Source organism: Suncus etruscus, chromosome 5, assembly GCF_024139225.1.
Source record: "Suncus etruscus isolate mSunEtr1 chromosome 5, mSunEtr1.pri.cur, whole genome shotgun sequence".
NCBI classification, from domain to species: Eukaryota; Metazoa; Chordata; class Mammalia; order Eulipotyphla; family Soricidae; genus Suncus; species Suncus etruscus.
In genome coordinates, this window is record NC_064852.1 from 96,265,963 (window position 1) to 96,289,534 (window position 23,572).

The window sequence follows — 23,572 nt, forward strand, 5'->3', positions numbered from 1 at the left end:
ACTTAGGAACACAAATAGTAGCAGTAGCAGCATCGAACTGTAATAATAATAATAATAATAACAATAGCAATTATAATTAAATATACTTGCCTTAGATTTTTTTTCATCAAATCCCTATTGATTCTAAAAAAATACCCAACACTATCAGAAAGGTTTTACTATGCCTTTGTACAGATAAGAAATCTGTGATTTAGAGCAGGCAACTGATTAAACTGTAGAACTTGAATGCAAACCCAGTTTGTACAGTAGGTCATTCAAGCCCACTTCCTTAAACACTAACTATAATATATCTTAATCAAAGACAGCAGCAGCCCTTAGGCCTCTGCTCCCTATGATTATGGGACTGTATTTGCTTTCTCTTTTTATAAATAAAGACTTTAACACCTCCTCTCTCAAAGCTGTTAATTACATGCCTATCAGGTATCTCAACTCTCAGAGTTTTTTCTCTGTTTAAAGATTGTCTAAAATGTTTAGAGTATTTAGCAAAGTGGTCTAAAGAAAAAAACCAACAGAACCAAATTTCAGGGAACACTGGGACTTATGACAGCCTTGCTGAAACCTCTGTTCTCATAGGAACTTGCCATATGTTTTTGTCTGGCTGCAGGAGTGTATTGATGCGATTCACAATCCAACTGAAGAGCCTTCCATACAGAGCTTTAGACATGGCATCTCTAACATCAGCAGCTCTGTCCACAGTGTTGGCACGGATGATGGTTTCTCCCCTGGTGACCACACAGTGCGAAGTGAGGGCTTCATGTAGCTCTTCAGGACTGATGCAGAGAACGTAAGCAGCTGGAACAATGGGTAAAGATGGTCAGCCTTCTTTCTTTCTTTTTCTTTCTTTCTTTCTTTCTTTCTTTCTTTCTTTGTCTTTTCTTTCTTTCTTTCTTTCTTTCTTTCTTTTACTTTCTTTCTTTTCTTTCTTTCTTTCTTTTCTTTCTTTCTTTCTTCTTTCTTTCTTTATCTTTCTTTCTTTCTTCTCTTTCTTTCTCTTTCTTCTCTTTTCTTTCATTTCTTTCTTTTTTCTTCTTTCTTTATTTTCTTTCTTTCTTCTTTTTCTTTCTTTTCTTTCTTTTTCTTTATTTCTTTCTTCCTTTTTCTTTCTTTCTTTCTTCTTTCTTTCTCTCTTCTCTCTTTTCTTTCTTTCCTTCCTTCCTTCTTCCTTCCTTTCTTTCTTCCTTCCTTCTCCTTCCTTTCTTTCCTTCCTTTCCTTCCTTCCTCCTTCCTTTCTTCCTTCCTTCCTTCCTTCCTTCTTCCTTCCTTCCTTCCTTCCTTCCTTCCTCCTTCCTTCCTTCCTTCCTTCTTCCTTCCTTCCTTCTTTCCTTCCTTATTACCTTTCTCTTCTTACCTTTCTTTCACTTTTCCTCTCACTCTCCTTTCCTTTCCTCCCTCCCTTCTTCCTTCGTTTTCCCCTTTCTTCCTTCCCCTTTCTCTCTTTTCCTATTCTTCTTTCTCCCTCTTCCCTTTCCTTCCCTTCCCCTCTCCCCTCATTTCCTTTTTAAATTTCATTTAGGTGCTGAGCATCACCTGAGACACTTCAGAGTCAAAATGAACAAGACAGGTCCCTTACTTCAAAAAACATAATATCTCCCAAACTGTTGAACATTCTTTATAGGCATATGACAAAAAGAAAAAGCAGCAAGAACCCTGGGGGAATTTTATTTAGTAAAATATACCAGACTACCATTTTTCTAGAGTGTGAGAAAGAACATTAGTATATTAAAGTGATGTGGCTTAAAAATAAAGGTATTTACTTAAATTTTATTGAACATGGGATTCTTGGACCTTCTGCCACCATTATTCCCTATAGAACTTTAAACATTCCTTGTTTTCTCACTGTAGATATTAATTCAGTGTATTAAGAGTAAGATATTTTAAACAAAAATTAGATACTTCAAAAGTAACAAGTGCTAGGGGGCTGGCACAGTGGCGCTAGAGGTAAGGTGTCTGCCTTGCCAGTGCTAGCCTAGGACGGACCGCAGTTCGATCCCCCAGTGTCCCATATGGTCCCCCAAGCCAGGAGCGACTTCTGAGCGCATAGCCAGGAGTAACCCCTGAGCATCACTGGATGTGGCTCAAAACAAACAAACAAACAAACAAAAGTAACAAGTGCTGAGAACCACTATCCAAATGACAGTGAACTTGTTTATTATGCAATATCTACTTGAAGTTTGTGGAAAGGATATTTTGGTATTCTACCAAAAACTTATGAACAATTTTGTAACCATGATACTAAAACAAAGTAATTATTAAAAAAAAAAAACTTTGGGGGCCCGGAGAGATAGCTCAGCGGTGTTTGCCTTTCAAGCAGCCGATCCAGGACCAAAGGTAGTTGGTTCGAATCCCGGTGTGCCATATGGTCCCCCGTGCCTGCCAGGAGCTATTTCTGAGCAGACAGCCAGGAGTAACTCCTGAGCACAGCCGGGTATGACCCCCCCAAAAAAAAAAAACTTTGGAAAATACAGATTAGTGAAAACATCCAATTTCTGGAAAGTTATCAGCTTTATCACACTAAATTTTGACATCTTTAAAAGTGAAAAAAGTGAGAAGATAACACAGCTGTAGGGCATTTGCCTGGCATGCTGCTGCCCTGAGACGAACCCAGGTTTGATCCCCAGCATCCCATATGGTCCCCTGCCTGCCAGGAGTGATTTCTGAGTGCAAAGCCAGGAGTAACCCCTGACCTCAGCCGGGTGTGGCCCAAAAGCAATAATAATTCTTATTATTATTATAAAATAAAAATAAAAGTGACCAAAGTGAAAGAAATGTTGGCAACATGTTGAATAGATAATTACCATTTTCCAAAGCTTCAGCATTGGGCACTTTACTTTTATCCGTTTGATGTTGAGAGGAGATAGCTGCAAATTCAATGTTTCCAGTATTCAAAATCCCAGCCAAAATTCTGTACACTGAGTGTACCTCCTAGAAATGATATCAAGAACCATTTTGGTAAGTGCCGGAGAGATAGCATGGAGGTAAGGTGTGCACATGCCTTGCATTCAGAAGAAGGACAGTGGTTCGAATCCTGGCATCCCATATGGTCCCCCGAGCCTGCCAGGAGTGATTTCTGAGTGCAGAACCAGGAGTAACCCCTGAACGCTGCTGGGTGTGACCCAAAAACCAAAAAAAACAAACAAACAAAAACATTTTGTGAAGCCATCTGAAGGTAACTGTCAATAAAGCTAATGAACCACCAGTACTGGAATGGAAGCTCCTACTTGTTCACCAAAGTCCATACTCTACTTTCTTCTGAACACACAAACAAAATGCCTTTTTAGTTTTTTTTTTCTGGGGGGAGGGGCCAACTCTTAGTGGTGTTCTGGGTTTACTACTGCCTCTGTGCTCAGCGATAACTTCTGGAAGGGCTCAGAATACCATAAGGGGTGCTGGGGGATAGAATCTAGATTGGTCATGTGCAAGGCAAGTACTTAACCCCTGTACTTTTTTTTTTTTTTTTTTTTTTTTTTTGGTTTTTGGGTCACACACGGCAGCGCTCAGGGGTTACATCTGGCTGTATGCTCAGAAATCGCCCCTGACAGGCATCACCGTCCTTCTGCATGAGAGGCAAATGCCTTACCTCCATGCTATCTCTCCGGTCCCCTATTTCTTTGACACCACAAATATATTTCTTAATCTTGCTTGCAAGTAGAGAAAGTCATGTAACATAATTCTGAACCCCGGGACAAAATTATGTGTGTATACATTTGTGGAAGTTAACCAGTATGCTTTCTTTATTTCCCATTATTGCTGGCTGGACTTCATAGCAATTAGGTCTTAATTATTTTAAACAACAAGTGCTAAAGACCAGGGATTGCATGAACTAAGTTGCTTGGATTCATGCAACCCAATGACTTGGTTGCTAAATTTGATTATTGTATTAAAATTTGAATACATAGTGGCATTAATAATAATAATAGGGAGATGGAGTGATAGTATAGTAGGTAGGGTGCTTGCCTTGCATATGGTCAACCCAGGTTTGATCCCTTGTATCCCATATAGAATCCTGAACACCAGAATGCAGAGATAGAAGTAAACCCTGAGCATCACCAGGTATGAACCAACTATGAACACAAAACCTTAAAAAATGCTAATAAGTGTACAGTTGACTATTGAAAAACACAGATTTTTTTTTTGTTTTGGGGCTACACCCAGTGATGCTCAGAGGTTACTCCTGGCTATGTGCTAGAAATTACTCCTGGCTCGGAGGACATATGGGACACTGGAGATAAACCAGGTTCATCCTGGATCAGTTGTGTGTAAGACAAACATGCTACCACTGTGCTATCACTCTGGCCCCAAGAAACACAGATTTTAATGGCATAAATAGGTGCACTTAAATATGTGTGAATTTTTATTTTACTCTCTGGAGTTTTAGCCTATAATATTGCAGATGCAGAACCCACATAAATGGAGTTATCATTATAAGTTGTGCTCATCTTTTTAATTCCCATTAGTCTTCATATTGTCCAACAGTTAATTGTACATTATTTTATTTAAATATTAATTTTCTATATAGATAAAACAAGAAAACAAATACCTAGGAAGTTTCTGCATAGTATATTTATCCTTAGAAAAATTACCTCCAACAAAAATACTCAGGGAACTTGATTTAGTATGATTCTACATGTATATAGTAGCAAACTAATAGGAATTGTAATTAGACCACAGATGAAGTATTTCCCCTTAATGAAGGCTTTCTATAAGCATTACTCAAAAAGAAAAAAATGAACTGAACACATACTATAATAGTGACATCTGGTGGATACCTGATAATGCTACCAAGACAAATGAGGATTCTAAACCAGGCTTTCAGAGAGGATAAATATTGTTCTTCAAACTTCTAAATCAAAGACAAGATGTCATGTTTCAGATGTTAAGAAGAACTGTTTTAATCATACAACTTAAGAGTGAATATTAACTCTTAAGTTAATTTAGTAGGAGAACACCTACTACATGGGTTTTCTGAGACTACTCTGGATTTTACATGACAGCATCTCATTACTTTGATCAATAAATAGTGGGAGGCTTGTGGAGTATCCATAGTAACCTCCCATAAAAGTAGATCGCAGAGACTAAGACAGACTCCACAACATAGAGTTCTATTTTGTTATTTCTAGATCTAATCATCTTACAAATCACTTATATTTTCCTCTCACTAACATACACATAAACACACACACAAAACAACAACAACAACAACAACAACAACAAAACCAAAAAAAAAAAACTAGGTGTAATAGTATGAGTAACAAAACCTCCTCCCCAAATAAGGAATTTTACCACTGAGAAGACCATCCCCCAAGGAAATAGTTCTCTGCCTTTGCTTTTTTTCCCCCACCATTGCTTTCTATCCACTCAGACCTTCAGCAAGTTAACAATTGATGTAAAGTCTAAGGGAGGCCAAAAAAGAAAATTAACAGCTTAGAAGAAAGAAAAGGTATTATTAGGGGTGAAGCAATAATTGAAAGGGTTGTAGTACATGTCTTAGTTGAAGGCCTGGGTTCTGTCCCCAATACCACATGTGGCTCCCCACCCCAGAATGTGCCCCAGCACTTCTGGGCAAGAGAAGTATCACAATAAGTGTCCCTGAGCTTTGTTGGGAAGAACCCTCTCCCTCACTTCCCCAAAAAGCAAGACATTACCATGACCGAAAACAACTATACTGAGAAGGGAAAAACCAGCCAAACTCATTAGATTAGAGAAAAAATGTTTAATCCATAAGGTACTGTTTTTCTTTGTAACCAAACTCTGATGTCAATTACATATATATGGATATATATATAAAACAATAGAAATTTTTAAAAAATTAATGATAAATTTTATTACCATTATTAGGGGGGTTTGGGCCACACCTGGTGATGCACAGGGGGTTACCCTTGCTCTGTTCTTAGAAATTATTCCTGGCGGCCCAGAGAGATAGCACAGCGGCGTTTGCCTTGCAAGCAGCCGATCCAGGACCAAAGGTTGTTGGTTCGAATCCCGGTGTCCCATATGGTCCCCCGTGCCTGCCAGGAGCTATTTCTGAGCAGACAGCCAGGAGTAACCCCTGAGCAACGCCGGGTGTGACCCAAAAACCAAAAAAAAAAAAAAAAAAAAAGAAATTATTCCTGGCAGGTTTGGGAGACCATATGGAATGCCAGGGATCAAGCCCAGGTCGACCACATGCAAGGCAAACTCTCTGCCCATGTGCTATTGCTTCAGCCCCTCTATTACCCATTATTAAGATAGTAGCAGTCCTCAGGAACCCAAAATTTATATTTTACTAAAAAAATACTCCAGTGTCTCTTAGCAGTACTATCCCAATTAATAATTTAATTGGAAGAAAGGTCGTGGGAGGGAAATTGCCCTAATCTCAAATCCTTTTTTCTAACGTTTTGTTCAAGAAATCTGCAGTAAATGTCTGGTCTTAACCATGACACTAAAAAACTTACCCAAAGATTTCTTGTAGCACTAAATACAACATTTAAAAACACAGTTTATTTAGCAATAATTTATGTAATAAAAAGATAATCAGAATATTAAGTAAAAATAGACTTGACTTCACTAATAACAGTGAATAAATAAATTTTCAGACACAAAACTACACGTCCACCCTTCATTCTTTGCAAGCTCTCATTAAGGGCTCTTCATATGGAAAAGTTCTTCTATAAGAGAAATTTCTTTATAATAAATTCAGGGTCAAATGTCCTTTCAGATACGTTTGTCTGATATCCCACAATTAATTCCATGTTCTGAGTTCATATTAAAATTTGTTACTCATATTACAAAAAGTATTTGGAAGTGATTTCTGTAAGAAATCAATGAACTTAAAGAAAATATAGGAACCACATTTTTTTATATTCATTTCTTTAAAAATTTTATTTTGACCATATTGGCTTACATATCTTTCACAGTAGTATTTTAGGTACATATTAACATTGAATCAGGGGAATACCCATCACCAAATTTGTCGTCCCACCACCCCCGTTCCCTTCCCGCAACCCATATTCCCACCCATTACTCGCCAGGCTGCTAGAGTAAGTGGTCCCCTCTGTGTCTAGCTTACTATTAGTGATCATATATCTGTTTGGTCCTGGTACCCTCCCTTGTTTCCCCCTCTATTTGAGAGGCGGAGCTAGATAGTTCAAGTCATGTGGTTTTGTTTGAAGGAAAGAAAAGCAATAGAATGGGGTAAAAAAAATAAGCTGAAAATGGGCGGAGTCCTTGTAGAGGCTTTCAACCTTAGTTTGAGAGAGGACAGGAAAAAGGTAATTGGAACACCGCAACAATACAGAAAGAAATATCAAATAAAATACCAGTGAGCACTACATCAAAAAAAACAAGCATCACACAATAATCTCAGTCCTGAAATCAAACCATGCCGGAGTGCAAAAAGAAAGAGAAAGATAAAATAAAATAAAATTGGAAACATCAACACCAAAATAAAGAAGTCAAAAAAAATCAATCAATCAAAAAATATATATGTGGATAAAAGTATTATTTTGTGCTTTCCCCCCCCCCACCCCGCCCCGCATAGGCACAGTAACTATTGGGGACATTATAGAGGGAATTCCCTTGGCCTAGGACAGTGGTCGGCAACCTGCGGCTCACAAGCCACATGTGGCTCTTTACACTTTTAATTTGGCTCTTCTGTGTTCCGGGGGGCAGCTCCAGGAGTCAGGACTTTGCTCCTAGCCTCTGTCAGTGCTGGCTCCACACAATTCCAGTCGGGTCATGTGGTTTCGGGGGGTGTGACTTTCTGTGTGTACCATCCTATGTATTTTCAGTTTTAAAAATGTGGCTCCTGGCCAGAGAGATAGCAGAGCAGCGAGCGGAGCGTAGAGCCAGGAATAACCCCTAAGCGTTGCCAGGTGTAACTCCCCACCCCCCCAAAACGTGGCTCTCAAAATAAATTTTGTTTTGTTTTGTTTTGTTTTTTCGGGCCACACCCATTTGTTGCTCAGGGGTTACTCCTGGCTAAGTGCTCAGAAATTGCCCCTGGCTTGGGGGGACCATATGGGACACCAGGAGATCGAACTGTGGTCCTTCCTTGGCTAGCGCTTGCAAGGCAGATACTTTACCTCTAGCGCCACCTGGCCGGCCCCTCAAAATAAATTTCAATCGTGGTTTGGTGAGATTTGGCATGGTTGAAAAAAAAAAGGTTGCTGACCACTGGCCTAGGAGATACAGTATTTCTCCACCCCTGAAGTATACTGTCATGGGATTAACTATAGACTCTTTGCATGTTCATTTACTCTCCCCTTGGTGCTTTTGTGGTGTATGGAAGACTTCTGTTTCATCATGGATGGTAAAATCAGACCTCTGTATTTAGAGATCTTGGTATCTGTATAGGACAAAGAATGGAGCTTATGATGAAGTCTTTCTTTGTGGTTCTAGCAGTTCTGTTTCTTCAGTGTTGATTTAATCCATCTTCTGTAGTTGGTGGTCTTGGTCATTATGCTGCTCCTAGGATGGAGCCTGGGATAGTCTTTCATTATGTTTCCTGAAGACCTGTTCAGTTGCGATTGTCTCAGTCAGACCTCTAGAATTGGAGATCTTTTTTTTTTTTAACAGATCATAGACCAAAACCTAGGCTAGAGCTTTGTTGTTGTTGTTGTTGTTGTTGTTGTTGGTATGGGATGCATACTGTCCAGTCATGTTTGTAACAACCAGATCAAAGGGTGACAAGTCTTCTGATCTTGTCTTATCGTTGGCTGGTGAGGAAGGACAAATTGCTGTTAGATCAAGTTGTTCCCATTTCCTCATTGTCAGGATATCATTTTAGAACTGGCGTATGTTGGTGTCAGAGCAGCATTATGGATGCTCCAGAGGGGATTTAATTCCTGGAGCTGTTGTGGAGAACTGTGTTATTTCTATGTCTGGGATCCAGGAGTCTGAACGGTTGGTGCCTAATTCCCTGGGGTCTAAGTTGGTTCCACATGACATATATTCAAGGTGTGTTCTAAAAAAGTATGAGTTCTTATCCCTTGTAAATAAGAGCTTGTTTTTATATGTAAGATTTCCCTTTTTTTTAATATACCTTTGCAGGAAGAAGTGGTGCTACATTATATTGCTGGTGGATTTGGGGATGGAGAGAGAAGAAAACAGAAACACGACAAAAACTAAAAATATAAATGATCATACATATCTAAAGAAAAGATTTTTTAATTAAATAAAAGAAGTAATTAAAGGAACAAAGTGGGGCCGGAGAGATAGCATGCAGGTAAGGTGTCTTCCTTTCATGCAGAAGGATGGTGGCTGGAATCCCGGCATCCCAGATGGTCTCCCGTGCCTGCCAAGGGCAACCTCCGAGCATAGAGCCAGGAGCAACCCCGGAGCACCACCCGATGTGACCCAAAAAAGCAAAAACAAAACAAAAACAAAGACAAACAACAACAACAAAAAGAAAAAGGAACGAAGTGATGCAGGAGATTACTTTACATTTGGGGAAAAACAGGTTAAGAGGTAGTGTTATATAGGTCTTATACTTATGATGAAAGTATAGGCTTCCCATTGTCTTTTGAGATTTTCTTGTGGAATGTGGGCTCCAGGGCACCCTTTTGTCACACACCCTGGCCTTCCTGAGATTGACAAAAGATTTGCGGCAGGGAGGTCTTGGGTAGAGTTCTTGCAGTGGGGATCCTTTTGGAACTAGGTCCGGTATCAAGCCACAGTCCACATTAGGGAGAGGTGATTAGGAGGGCCACACTGCATGAGTCAGTTGGGGTGTTGGTTGTATTTCCTTGCTGGAACGAGTGTGGGTTTGAATGGGTGTCTGAATAAAACTCTTTAACATACCCTTTATCTCTAGGTTATGCCCTCTTTTAGGACCTGAAGCTCATGACCCGCCAGATCACAGAAGCAGCAACTGTGACCTACAGATCTATACTACAGGGCCTACGCATTGAACACGTTCAAGCAAACTAACATGCCCTTGCTTTTTTATCCTCTCTTCTCATTACTTTGTTTTGTTGTTGTTGTTGTTTGTTTGTTTGTTTGTTGTGTTTTGGTTTGTTTTTTCTCTCTTCTTGTCTCCCTCTTCTTCTTCTTCTAACTTCTCATTATCATCAATTCAATCCATGTCAAATAAAAACCACATGCTTACCTCCTCTATAGGAAAGGAGAGCTGATATATATATATGGTGCTGCAGAAAATACTGCAACGGGTAAACACCTATATAGATAGATCTCACTAACACAATGGTTAATACTTGAGACATGAAACCTATACATATCCAAAAGTTGATCTATTAGTTTCTTTACCTTACATGTACTATACTGACCTATCTTTCTGTACTCAGCGTATCTCTTGCTCTCCCAACCTCTTTTCATTAATATATACCTAAGCTAACTTCTATAAGTTTATATGTGGGCAGGAGCACACAGAGATAGGAATCCTCCGTGAGAGACAAACCTAAATTATAAACAACCCATATCTATAGCCTATATAGCCCCTCCCATGTACTATCCCCTCTCCCCGCTTCAGAAATCCGACTATCCCTTCACCCCTCAATCCCATCCCTGATATCCCACTATATTAAAACTCTTCACCCTCAGTTCCTAATCCATTAGGCATCAAGTCAGACCTCCTACCCCAATGAACCAGTACCCAGCACCCATGTGAAGAGACAAAATATGTTTTTTGAAAGGTCGATAAAGTCAATATACTTGTGATACAACACAAAGCAGCAGAAATTAGTGAAGCTATGAATATTTGAAAAAATGGAATTGAAATTGATTCTTCCTCTTCTCCAAACAAATGATTATAAGGATTGTTGGGTCACAAAGACTACAGCACTCATGAGACACAAGCAAAAAGTTTTATCTTTGTTTTATCTGACAAGGTATACTTCATTAATTTGCATATGCTCAACTGCCTTTGCATCATGGGAAAAAGTCCTACTTGGTAGCAATAAAAGATTCTCTTAGTGTGGTATTGGATTCTATTTGGACAGACTGTTTTAAAGATTTGTCTTTATGTAAATTAGAAGTATCAGTCTGTAGTAGTTATATAATATCAGTTAAAATTGTCTCTTTCATTTATAATTCTATCACTTTTATACTTTTTTCTGATAAATGTGATATGAGTTTTAGTTTGATTTATTCTTTTGCAAATAAACTCTAGGTTACACAATTTTTTTTTTTTTTGGTTTTTGGTTTTTGGGTCACACCTGGCATTGCTCTGGGGTTACTCCTGCTCTATGCTCAGAAATCGCTCCTGGCAGGCTCAGGGGACCATATGAACAAAAGCAATAACACAGAAGGCTCAACAAGCACCAACTAGCTCAGTAAATCCTCAGACTTTAGAAATTCGACTGTGAGATATCAATCATCACAAATGAACTTTTATTGTTTGATTTTTTTTGATAATTCCATTTGCCATTTTGTTGCAGCAAGCAATAGAATGTTAATTTGCTATGTGTCTGTTACCTGGGGAGCCTTGGGGGTGGTGAACTAAGGTACTTGAAGAAAACAAGTGATGGGGGAGACTATCTGTATGTTTAGGAATACACATCTTAAGATGCATTATTATAAGGTTATTAAGCTTACATAGGCAATATAGGCCTCCCAATTAGGTCTTTTGAGATATTCTTTTTTTTTTTTTTTTTTTTTTTTGGTGTTTGGGCCACGCCCGGCAGTGCTCAGGAGTTACTCCTGGCTGTCTACTCAGAAATAGCTACTGGCAAGCACGGGGGACCATATAGGACACCGGGATTTGAATCAACCACCTTTGGTCCTGGATCGGCTGCTTGCAAGGCAAACGCCGCTGTGCTATCTCTCCGGGCCCCTTTTGAGATATTCTTGTGGGGAGTGAAAGCCAAGGCACTTTTTTGTATCACAGACCTCGGTCTTGAGTTTGATATGATTTGCGGCATTTCAGAATCCTGTAGTGACCTTGAGCTGGGGGTTTTGCTGAAGTTGATTCCGGTATCATGCAACAGTCCTTGATTTGATGGGGGTGAGAGGAGCCACAAAGCTTGAGTCAGCAGGCGTGTTGGTTGTGGTTACTTGCTGAGACACGAGATGGGGGATTGAGAGGGTGTCTTTCATTGAGGAGCTGGATGGTGGTCTATTGGGGCAGGAGGTCAGTCTTGGTGCCTAAGAAGTTAAGAACTGAGGGTAAAGAGGACTAAATAAGGAAAAGATAACAAATCTGGGTTGGGAGATAGGGAGTAGAAGGGTCTTTGGGTGGGGGAGGGGCAATATATAAGAGGGGCTATATACATAGTATAGATGGATTGTTTATGGATTAGGCTTGGCAGTCAGAGAGGACTGCTGTATAGAAAGTAACGTTCACATGTATACTGACTTCAGAGTCTGTTCATTTCTTCTCCCCATTTTTGATAGGGTTAAATGATATTTTCTTGTAAAGTTCTGTCAGTGCCTTGTATATTTTGAATATTAGCCCCTTATCTGATGGGTATTGGGTGAATAGTTTCTCCCACTCAATGGGAGGTTCTTGAATGCTGGACACTATTTCCTTTGAGTGCAGAAGCTTCTCAGTTTAATATAGTCCCATCTGTTTATCTCTGTTTCCACTTGTTTGGAGAGTGTTCTTTCCTCCTTAAAGATGCCTTTAGATTCAATGTCATGGAGTATTTTACCAACATGTTGTTCTATATATCTTACGGTTTCAGGTCTGATATCAAGGTCTTTAATACAGATGGATTTTACCTTCGAACATGGTGTTAGCTGGTGGTCTAAGTTCCCTTTTTTGCAAGTATCTAACCAGTTCTGCCAACACCACTTGTTGAAGAGGCTTTCCTTGCTCCATTTAGGATTTCTCACTTCTTTATCAAAAATTAAGTGATTATATGTCTGGGGAGCATTCTCTGAATATTCAAGCCTATTCCACTGATCTGAGGGTCTGTCTTTATTCCAATACCATTGCTGTTTTGATAACTATTGCTTGTAATACAGTTTAAAATGGGAAAACTAATGCCTCCCATATTCCTTTTCCCAAGGATTGCTTTAGCTATTCTAGGGTGTTTATTGTTTCAAATGAATTTCAGAAGTGTTTGATCTACTTCTTTGAAGAATGTCATGGGTATCTTTAGAGGCATCGCATTAAATCTGTACAATGCTTTGGGGTGTATTGCCATTTTAATTATGTTAATCCTGCCAATCCATGAGCAGGGTATGTATTTCCATTTCCGCGTGTCCTCTCTTATTTCTTGTAGCAGAGCTTTATAATTTTCTTTGTATAGGTCCTTCACGTCTTTAGTCAAGTTGACTCCAAGATATTTGAGTTTGTGTGTCACTAATGTGAATGGGGTTGTTTTCTTCATGTCCATTTCTTCCCTATCATTATTGGTATATAAAAAGGCCATTGATTTTTGTGTGTTAATTTTGTAGCCTGCCACATTGCTATATGCATCTATTGTTTCTAGAAGCTTTTTGGTAGACTCTTTAGGATTTTCTAAGTATAGTATCATGTCATCTGCAAATAGCGAGAGCTTGACTTCTTCCTTTCCTATCTGGATGCCCTTGGTATCTTTTTCTTGCCTAATCACTATAGCAAGTACTCCCAGTACTATGCTGAATAGGAGTAGTGAGACAGGACAGCCTTGTCTTGTACCAGAATTTAGAGAAAAGGCTTTTAGTTTTTCTCCATTGAGAATAATAAAATATGTTTTTTATTCTAAAAGGATTATTTTATTTGAACACAGATTTCACATAGCACAAAACTTTTTATATCTCCTATGCATATTTATTTATATTTTTTAAATTTTTATTTTGACCATATTGGCTTACATATCTTTCACAGTAGTATTTTAGGTACATATTATCATTGAATCAGGGGAATTCCCATCACCAAACTTGTCCTCCCTCCACCCCTGTTCCCTTCCTGCAACCCACATCCCCCACCATTACCCCCCCAGGCTGCTAGAGTAAGTGGTCCCCTCTGTGTCTAGCTTACTACTAGGGATCATATATCTGTTTGGTCCTGGTACCCTCCCTTGTTTCCCCCTGTATTTGAGAGGCGGAGCTAGATAGTTCGAGTTATGTGGCTTTGTTTGAAGGAAAGAAAAGCAATAGAATGGGCTAAAAAATCAAATACGCTGAAAATGGGCGGAGTTCTCTAGAGGTTTTCAACCTCAGTTTGAGAGAGGACGAGAAAAAGGTAATTGAAGCACCGCAACAATACAGAAAGAAATATCAAATAAAATATCTAGTGAGCACTACAGCAATAAAAACAAGCACCACACAATAATCTCGGTCCTGAAATCAAACCATGACAGAGTACAAAAAGAAAGAGAAAGATAAAATAAATAAAATAAAATAAAATAAAATAAAATTGGAGACATCAACTTCAATATCTACACCAGAATAAAGAAGTCAAAAAATCAATCAATCAAAAAATATATAAGTGGATAAAAGGATTATTTTGTGCCCCCCCCCCTGCATAGGCACAGTAATTATTGGGGACATTATAGAGGGAATTCCCTTGGTCTAGAAGATACAGGGTTTCTCCACCCTTGAAGTATACTGTCATGGGATTAACTATAGACTCCTTGCAAGATCAGTTACTTTCCCCTCAGTGCTTTTGTGGTGTATGGAATACTTCTGTTTCATCGTGAATGGTAAAATCAGACCTCTGTATCTAGAGATCCTGATGTCTGTACAGCTCAAGGAATGGATCTTATGATGAAGTCTTTCTTTGTGGTTCTAGCAGTTCTGTTTCTTCAGTGTCATTTAATCCATCTTCTGTAGTTGGTGGTCTTGGTCATTATGCTGCTCCTAGGATGGAGCCTGGGATAGAGTCTTTTGTTATGTTTCTGGAGGACCAGTTCAGTTGCGATTGTCTCAGTCAGACCTCTGGAATTCGAGATCTTGTTTGTTGAACAGATCGTAGACCAAAACCTAGGCTAGAGCCTTTTATTGTTGTTGTTGTTGTTGTGGTATGGGATGCGTACTGTCCAGTCCTGGTTGTAACAACCAGTCATCTGTAGATAGCAATCTTGGCTTTTGCACAGATCAAAAGGGTGACATGTCTTCTGATTTTGTCTTATCGTTGGCTCTTAGATCAAGTTGTTTCCTCGTTGTCCGTTTGTCAATTTAGAACTGGTGCATATTGGTGTCAGAGCAGCATCATGGATGCCCCAGAGGAGACTTGGTTCCTGGAGCTATTGTGGAGAACTCTATCGTTTCTATGTCTGGGTTCCAGAAGTCAAGGCTGGATGGTGGGTGCCTAATTCCTTGGGGTCTAGGTTGGAGGAACCACATTTCTTCATTGATATAAATCATTTCAGCTTGGTCTGGAAATACCCCTCAGAAAAGTTCTGCTGTATCAGCTACTTGGCATCTGTTGCCTTACTACATTCAGTGACATCTTTGTAATTTTTAGTCAAACTAATTTGAGTTCAGGGTCTAGAAAGTAGCTTAAATGGTTGAGGTCCTGGGTTCAATTCCAGAAAGCTCACTGAGCACCACAGGAAGTGGCTCTGTCTCATAGCACTGCTGAATATGAGGAAGAAAAGAAAAAGGAAAGAAAGAAAGAAAGAAAGAAAGAAAGAAAGAAAGAAAGAAAGAAAGAAAGAAGAAAGAAAGAAAAGAAAGAAAGAAGAAAGAAAGAAAGAAAGAAAGAAGAAAGAAAGAAAGAAAGAAAGAAAGAAAGAAAGAAAAAGAAAGAAAGAAAGAAAGAAAGAAAGAAAGAAAAAAAGAAAGAAAGAAAGAAAGAAAGAAAGAAGAAAAAGAAAAGAAAGAAAGAAAGAAAGAAAAAGAAAGAAGAAAGAAAGAAAGAAAGAAAGAAAGAAAGAAGAAGGAAGGAAGGAAGGAAGGAAGGAAGGAAGGAAGGAAGGAAGGAAGGAAGGAAGGAAGGAAGGAAGGAAGGAAGGAAGGAAGGAAGGAAGGAAAGAAAGAAAGAAAGAAAGAAATAAAAGAAAGAAAGAAAGAAAAAGAAAGAAAGAAGAAAAAAGAAAGAAAAGAAAGAAAGAAAGAAAGAAAGAAAGAAAGAAAGAGGAAAGAAAGAAAGAAAGAGAAAGAAAGAATGAGAGAGAGAAAGAAAAAGAAAGAAGAAAGAAAGAAAGAAAGAAAAGAGAAAGAAGGAGAAAGAAAGAAAAAAGAAAAAATAAAGAATGAAGAACGAAATATGAAAGAAAGAAAGAAAAAAAAGAAAGAAAAAAGCAAGAGAAAGAAAGAAGAGAAAAATAAAGAAGAATGAAGAAAGGAATATGAAAGAAAGAGAAAAAGAAAGAGAAAAAGAAAAAAAGAAAGAGAGAAAGAAAGAAAGAAAGAAAGAAAAAAGAAAGAAGAAAGAAAAAAGCAAGAGAAAGAAAGAAAGAAAAGAAAGAAGAAAGAAAGAAGAAAGAAGAAAGAAAGAAAGAAAAAAGAAAGAAAGAAAGAAAGAAAGAAAGAAGAAAGAGAAGAAAAAGAAAGAAAGAAAGAAAGAAAGAAAGAAGAAGAAAGAAAGAAAGAGGAAGGAAGGAAGGAAAAGAAACCAATTTAAGTTTATAAACATAAAGTAAATTGAATAATCTAGCAAAAAATTGTCTAAGACATTTAACAACAAATTTAATATTGGAGAAAAAGACGCAGCCTCTTTCATTTCTAAGGTTGTTAACTGACGAAATTTGGTTTGTTTATCTCTGGTACAAATTAATGTGGAACACAGTGAAGATACACACTCACATGCATACAAATACAGTATGAGTATCACTAAGAATTCAAACCAGGCATGAATTATAAAACTTTACTCTCCTTTCATTTAGCTTGCTTTTCATTTTTATTCATTCTGTCATTAATTTTTCTGATTGTGTTTTTGCCTATAAGGATTCACAGTGACTTATTTCAAGGACACATCTTTGATTTCTTTTGTTTAGATTTCATTACTTCAAACCAGTATCTTGTTATTTTTTATTAGTGGCAGTACATTTCTAATCTTAGAAGAGGGCAATTGTTTGCTTCCTTTTAAAACTAGGACTAGCTGCTTCCCTGGACTCACTGAAGGTAACACAGCATTAACCCCCTGGATGTCTCCTTATTGTTCTTGTTCTCTTCTAAGTGAGTAAACCCCCCAAACACATGGGCATGATCCAGGTAACTATAAATGGCCTACAGCCAGCTCCACTCTTTTGGTGATGCATCTTTGATAATAACCTGCTCTATAAGTTAATAGTAATAAAGGCTCTTTATACAAAGCTAGATGGAACCTGTTTAATTGCTCTGCTCTAAGAAGCCAAGGGAAATATATTCTATTTTTATCTGACCTTTGGGATTTTCCAGTGTCAGTTTAAAGTCTGTGGGAGGCCAATAGAGAAAATTAACAGTTAGCTAAAAAGAAGAAAGGTATTATTATGACCAAAGTTGACCCTGCTGGAAAGGGAAGAAAAAAACCAAACTCATTGGATTACAATAGCAATGCTTCATCCAGAGACTGTCTCAGGGAACTTAAGTGTTTTGTAATCTAATCCCTCAAGATTTAACTCTCTCACCCATCTACTAATCATTCACCTCCTTTGTTGGCAAAGCTAAAGATCTGTATATTTTGCAAAATTGATGGCACAAAGCCCAGAAGCGATGAGATAACTGTATCACAGAGTGATATTTGAGCCCAGGGTTATAAATATTTTGTCACCCTTGTCATATATTTAATAGAGACAGCCTGTATTCTAGTATGATAAAATAAATCCAGTACTATTAGCTATAGCTAATAATGTACAACTGTATACCACAAAGAAGGAAGTGGCTACAAGAAAGTTGAAAAGACTTAATTTGTTTTGGTGCAAAAGGAGCTACTTGCATAAATATACTTTGGTGACTTGAGTGTAACCTACATATTTCTGTTTTTCTATTTCACAATTCCCTCTAATGGATGGAACAAATCCCAATTCAAAAAAGGGACAGTATTGTTTTGGGATTTCTTTAATCATAGATGTACTGAATTGATGGCAGTAGTAAAGATTTATAAGTGCACAACACAAAAGTGCTTTGACTTTTCTGTTCACCAAGGCATTTTGTTCAATTACAGACTCTAATTTCAATCATTCTGGAATAGATCAGAGAGTTGACATTTCTTTCTTTTGGGGGGGGGGTCACACCTAGTGATGCTCAGGGGTTACTCCTGGATTTGTGCTCAGAAATCACCTCTGGCTTGGGAGACCATATGGGATGCTGGGGGATTGAATCGCGCTCCACCCTAGGTTAGTGCATGCAAGGCAAATGCCCTACAGCTTGTGCCACCACTTCAGCCAAGAGTGGACATTTACTATAAGCACACAGATGATGCTAATTTTTCTGGTCCTTAGACCACTCTTTGAATAACAAGACCTTATAAGGGTTTGCGCCAAATTAGAACATGTATGTCTCCAGTCATGAATTCACATAAATTTACCATCTGAGCTTCTTACTTTTCTGACAACCACTTACCTTGTCGGTGAAGCCTATAATCTTGAAGCAATGCTGAATTGCTTCAAATTGTCTTCTATAAGACTCCTTGGAGATTATGTCATGCATCACCTTTCCCATCTCATCACCAATGTACCTAGATGGAATATAACCAAACAGAATAAGCAAGTTTGGTATCCCAAGTATGAGGGCTATGGGATTTACAAGAGCATTACTTGCAAGTGCATTACTCTGACTTTCTAATATTGTGGTGGAATAATGGTGTCCAGGGTTAAGTAAATGCTATGATTAAACTTTCTAGAAAATTCAAATTATGAGGCATATTTACTGTCATCTCCTTATAGGCACATTAGTTAAACTGAGTTTCTAGTTAGAAAAACACTTCTGAGGGCCGAACAGATAGCATGGAGGTAAGGTATATGCCTTGCATGCAGAAGGATGGTGGTTCTAATCCCAGCATCCCATATGGTCCCCTGAGCTTGCCAGGAGTGATTTCTGAGAGTAGAGCCAGGAGTGACCCCTGAGCACTGCTGGGTGTGATCCAAAAACAAAAACAAACAAACAAACAAACAAACAAAAGAAATAGACAAAGTAAAAGAAAAACACTTCTATGTATTAACAAAATTGGTCAATCTCTGGTTACACATCCACTAAAATTAACAATAAGGGGCAGGAGAGGTATAGTTCAATATACTAAGTATATGTTTGCATGCAGGAAGTCTGAATTCTATTTCTGGCATTATATAGTTTCATATAGGAACAAACACTATCCCGAGCTACTCTCAATCACTACCCAATGTGACACTCCCTAGAGGCTCACTGACAAAGTTCCCACCCTTTACAATCCACACCAGCCCCTGCTAAACCACTACCAACCCAAGCCCCACCCAACTATCCAGGTATCTTGCCTGCTTGGAGGCTTCTTCTGTCCTAGGTCTCTACACTGACCAGGTTGCAGAGGAATTCACCTGCACTAATAGTCAATAGCAAATGTCTTAGAAGAGCCCAAAGCACAGAAGACCTGTTTCATCTCCCTGATAAAAAAAATTCAAAATAATAATATTTAAGCTATATACTCAATATCTCTCTCTCTCTCTCCCTATATATATATATATATATATATATATATATATATATTTGAAGATACTAAGAAGAGAATTTCAACAAAGATAAAGCATATGAAAACTTCAGTCAGGTATTACCAAGAAAGGGAATAAACAGAGAGTAACAGAAACAGAGAAAGAGTGTTTTAGAATATGATTCATGGAGTGATTCAAAGAGAATGAAAGAAAAAGTATAAAGAAAAATTAAGAAAGCATCAGGTATCTGTGGTTTTTTGAAGATAAATAACATTTTAATTATATGTGACAGTAAAAAAAAGAGATATCGACAAGAAGTTTTGGCAAGAAAAATATTTTTGGCACAAAGATTTTGACAAGAAAATTGACACAATCTGAAAATCGACTTAGTGTCCCACATACAAGAAGTTCAGAATTCTAATCAAAACAGGAAAACATCATAGTTAAAATGGCAAGAGCCAAAAATAGAAATGCTATTCTGAGAAAGCAAGAGCAAACCCTAAATTTAAGGGGTCCCATAAAAATCACAGATCTTTCAAATAAATTACACAGGCTAGAAAGGTATGTGATAATCAACATGCATAATCAAAGAAGCATTCAAATGGGAATTCTTTATCCAGCTAGGGTATTATTCAAATAGAATGAACGCAAGTCACTTGCTCACCACATATGATTCCCCAGAGTTCCACAAAGTGTGGGCCTCTGAGCTTAGAGCCAGAGTAAACCCCTAAGAACCACTGAGTGTGGCAAAAAAAAAAAAATCAAACTAAATACAATAAAAATTTCACCAACAAGCAGCAGCTAAAGAAATTATTGGTCATTAAACTACTGCTATAAGATGTACTGAATAGTTTTATATAAAAATACTTTAAAAACTCACGAAGATTAAATACATAAACAACCAGAATTACAAAATATGGTATTAAAAATTTTAATTCCAATACAATCATTTAATGTCAATGACCTTAATTCACCAATTAAAAGGTACAGAGTTGCATTCACATGAACTGTCACAGTAAACACACACCCGGTGACACTCAGGAGTTATTTCTGGCTATCTGCTCAGAAATCGCTCTTGGCTTGGGGACCATATGGGACACCAGGGTTTGAACTGATCAATCCTGGATCCACCACATAAAAGGCAAATGCCCTACTGCTGTGCTATCATTCCAGCACCATGCAGTACCTTTGTGACCCCAATATTAGCTATTGAAACTTTCCCTTTTTTTTTATAATAACCTGGATGAAACTGGAGGATGTTATGCTATGTGTGTAAATCAGAAAGAAAAGGATAAATACCATTTTACCTTACTTATAAGTGGAAAATAACAAGCAAAGCAAGGGATTACACAATGACCAATGGAAACAAACCTTGATATCAAGTCAGTAGACCTGTGATCTAAGGGTGCCCAGGTAGGGGGAAAGGGTGATAACAGTGATAGAAGGGACTTTAGAATAATTAATGGTGGAGCAATCTTGGCATTCTGGCAGTTGGTAGTATTGTTGATAGTATTGGTAGTATTGTAAAAGTACTTGTCATAAATAAGTGCTTCTAAAAAATCAATAACTAAGTTTCCTAATTCTTACCTAGGAGGCTTTTCTTCAGGAAGTCTGTACTCAGAAAGTTTCTTTTGATGATAAAGACCAGCATAAATATAGTAAAATATGTGAAAATTTTTCTCTCCCCTAAAGCGAAAAAAAAGAGGGAAGGACCATTAAACAACATATTTTTCATGTATGTGGATCAATAATTTATATCATTTATCTTTCTTGCAGAATACTATTCCTTACCAAAGATGTACTTCCAAGCAATTAAATGTAGTATATATCTCAACTCTAGAAAGGTAATGTTGATAAAAAGTAACATAACAATCATGACAATGACATTATTTTTGTTTTGTTTTGGTGGGATACACCAAAACGGTTTTCTTGGCTCTGTTCTCAGGAGTGACCCCTGTCAGTGTTCAGGAAACATATGTTATCAGTTCAAATATCTTATGCCTTTTTATTCAATACATGTTTTTTCACAGTGGTATCCAGCTTAGAGCAAGCAAACATCCTATTTTACTTGCACACAGGAAGTGACTCCCCAGTAATAGAGTAAGGTGAAGAGTAACTAGGGTTCTAGAACTGAGGTCTCCATCCTCCCATATTGTATTCTTTAAAGAATCATTCAAAACAGCATGTGTCAGACAGCGCCTGTAGTCTCTGGCTACCCACCTTCTTGAAGCCTGTTGAGGGGGCTATAAAATTGGTGCCACACTGAATATGGTCCACCACACTCAAACTGCTTTCACCTTACAAGAAACTGGAGGGTAAACATCTGGATTGTGTATTGCCTTTAGACTACCCACTTTGTTTTTCCTAAAGTATTTTTGAAGACATATAATTATTATTTTTTGAATTTTGCTCATCAACATCAAAGCACAAATTCAATGTGATTTTCATTCCTGTGTTTATTAGGATTGGATAGGTTTTAATTTATATATTTATTTTTCTTTGTGGTGCCTGGGAACTATTCAGTTGCAGAGATCTAACTCAGGGTTCCTGCATGCAAAGCATGAACTCTAGACCTAAGAGCTGAAGTAGGCAGAAGATGGGGTGGAAATGAGAATTTTTTTTAAATATATCTTTATTTAAGCCCCATGACTACAAGCATGAGTGTAGTTTGGTTTCAGTCATAAACAGAACACCCCCCTTCACTAGTGTAACATTCCCACCACCAATGTGCCACATCTCCCTCCTCCCTCACCCTTGCCTGTGTTTGAGACAGGCATTCTATTTCTCTCACTCACAACCTTTGTCCTGGTAGTTGTTAGTGTAGTTATTTCTCTAACTGCACTCACCATTCTTTGTGGTAAGCTTCATATCGTGGGCAGGTTCATCATGGAGATGAGTTATTGGAAAATAATAAACCAATATGTAATTTAAAGAAGTTACTTGTCTCAAGTTCTAAAGTAGTTAAAAAGCATGAAGTCCAAACCTACTTCGTGGGCTTAGAAACTAAGACCTGATAAGACTTTAACTGGTGCCAGAACCAGCCCAAGGAAAGATGGAGTCCCTCTGGAAAGAAGTTCTAACAGAAACAAAAGGCTGTGATAAGAACATTAGAGTCAAATGTGGACAAGTATTAGAAATAAATGTGGATCACCTAATAATCAGAGTTCTTCCCTTTTGACAATATCCTGGCAACAAACTCTTATCTACATAGAAAAGCCTACCTAGGGATAGTTTGTGAGCTAATTTATGAAACCACTTTTGTAAAGGCAAGCAGTTTCAACTTTCTCAATTTTGATGTGGCCTATTTCTTAGCCAGAGTTGTTTTTTATCAGCTCTTTCCCCTCTGAAGAAATCAGTGTTTCTCTTGAATGTATTTTCTCTTCTAGGAGAGCATTACACTCTATCTTTCTTCATAATCCCAAAGTAAAACTGTTTCACTTCACTATTTTTCTCCTGTTGAAATTCTTTTCAGGGAGATCCAGCAAGACTGAGCTATACTCATAACACCAACCAAGATGGAAAATACTGTTATGGATCTAGAATGGCATAGAAACAGGGAGTTAGCTGAACAAGAATTTTCAATTTCTCCCAATTTATATCTTCAGCATATTTAACTCCATCAGTCATATTTTGAATAATTTGAATAACAAATTATAGTGTATTAGGTACCTACTAGACAGTACTTCATATAAATTACATATAATCTCATTTGACTCTCTTAGCAGTCTTTTGAAGTTAGCATTATTAGTCCTTTTACATATAGGAAATAAAGTATATTAGTATTTATATTAAATAATATTGATAGTAAGTGAAATATTTGTGAATAGAACCCTCAATGTTATCTTTGTAAAAGACTACATTTGAACATAAAAAACTACCTTTGTACATTCTGTAAATTTCAAAATCATCTTTATTTGGAAAGAAAAAAGCATTCTGAAAAACAGTCATCCCAAAAATCTCTTCCTTACAGTTATGTCCTTTATTTGCTCTGGCTTTATCTTCCTAACATCTTATATTAATTCCTGATGTTCATATATACATATATACATATATGAATACACATATATAAAATATTTGCTCTTAATTTAAGTTTATTTACAGTTTGACCCTTGAATAAGACAGATGTGATGGTCCAGTTACATGCAGAGATTTTTGTTTTTGTTTTT

At 37.7% G+C, this 23,572-nt stretch overlaps 1 protein-coding gene across 1 annotated transcript in view; it reads right to left on the minus strand.

The window, feature by feature from the left end:
• Positions 1–23,572, minus strand: part of MYO3B (myosin IIIB) — a 481,137-nt gene that overhangs the window by 241,138 nt on the left and 216,427 nt on the right. Inside the window, exons 15-18 of the mRNA XM_049772878.1 lie at positions 20,994–21,092; positions 18,349–18,463; positions 2,796–2,922; positions 582–792 (exon numbers count right to left, since the gene is read on the minus strand). Coding sequence (XP_049628835.1) covers positions 582–792; positions 2,796–2,922; positions 18,349–18,463; positions 20,994–21,092 — 552 coding nt within the window. The remainder of the gene's footprint in view (positions 1–581; positions 793–2,795; positions 2,923–18,348; positions 18,464–20,993; positions 21,093–23,572) is intronic.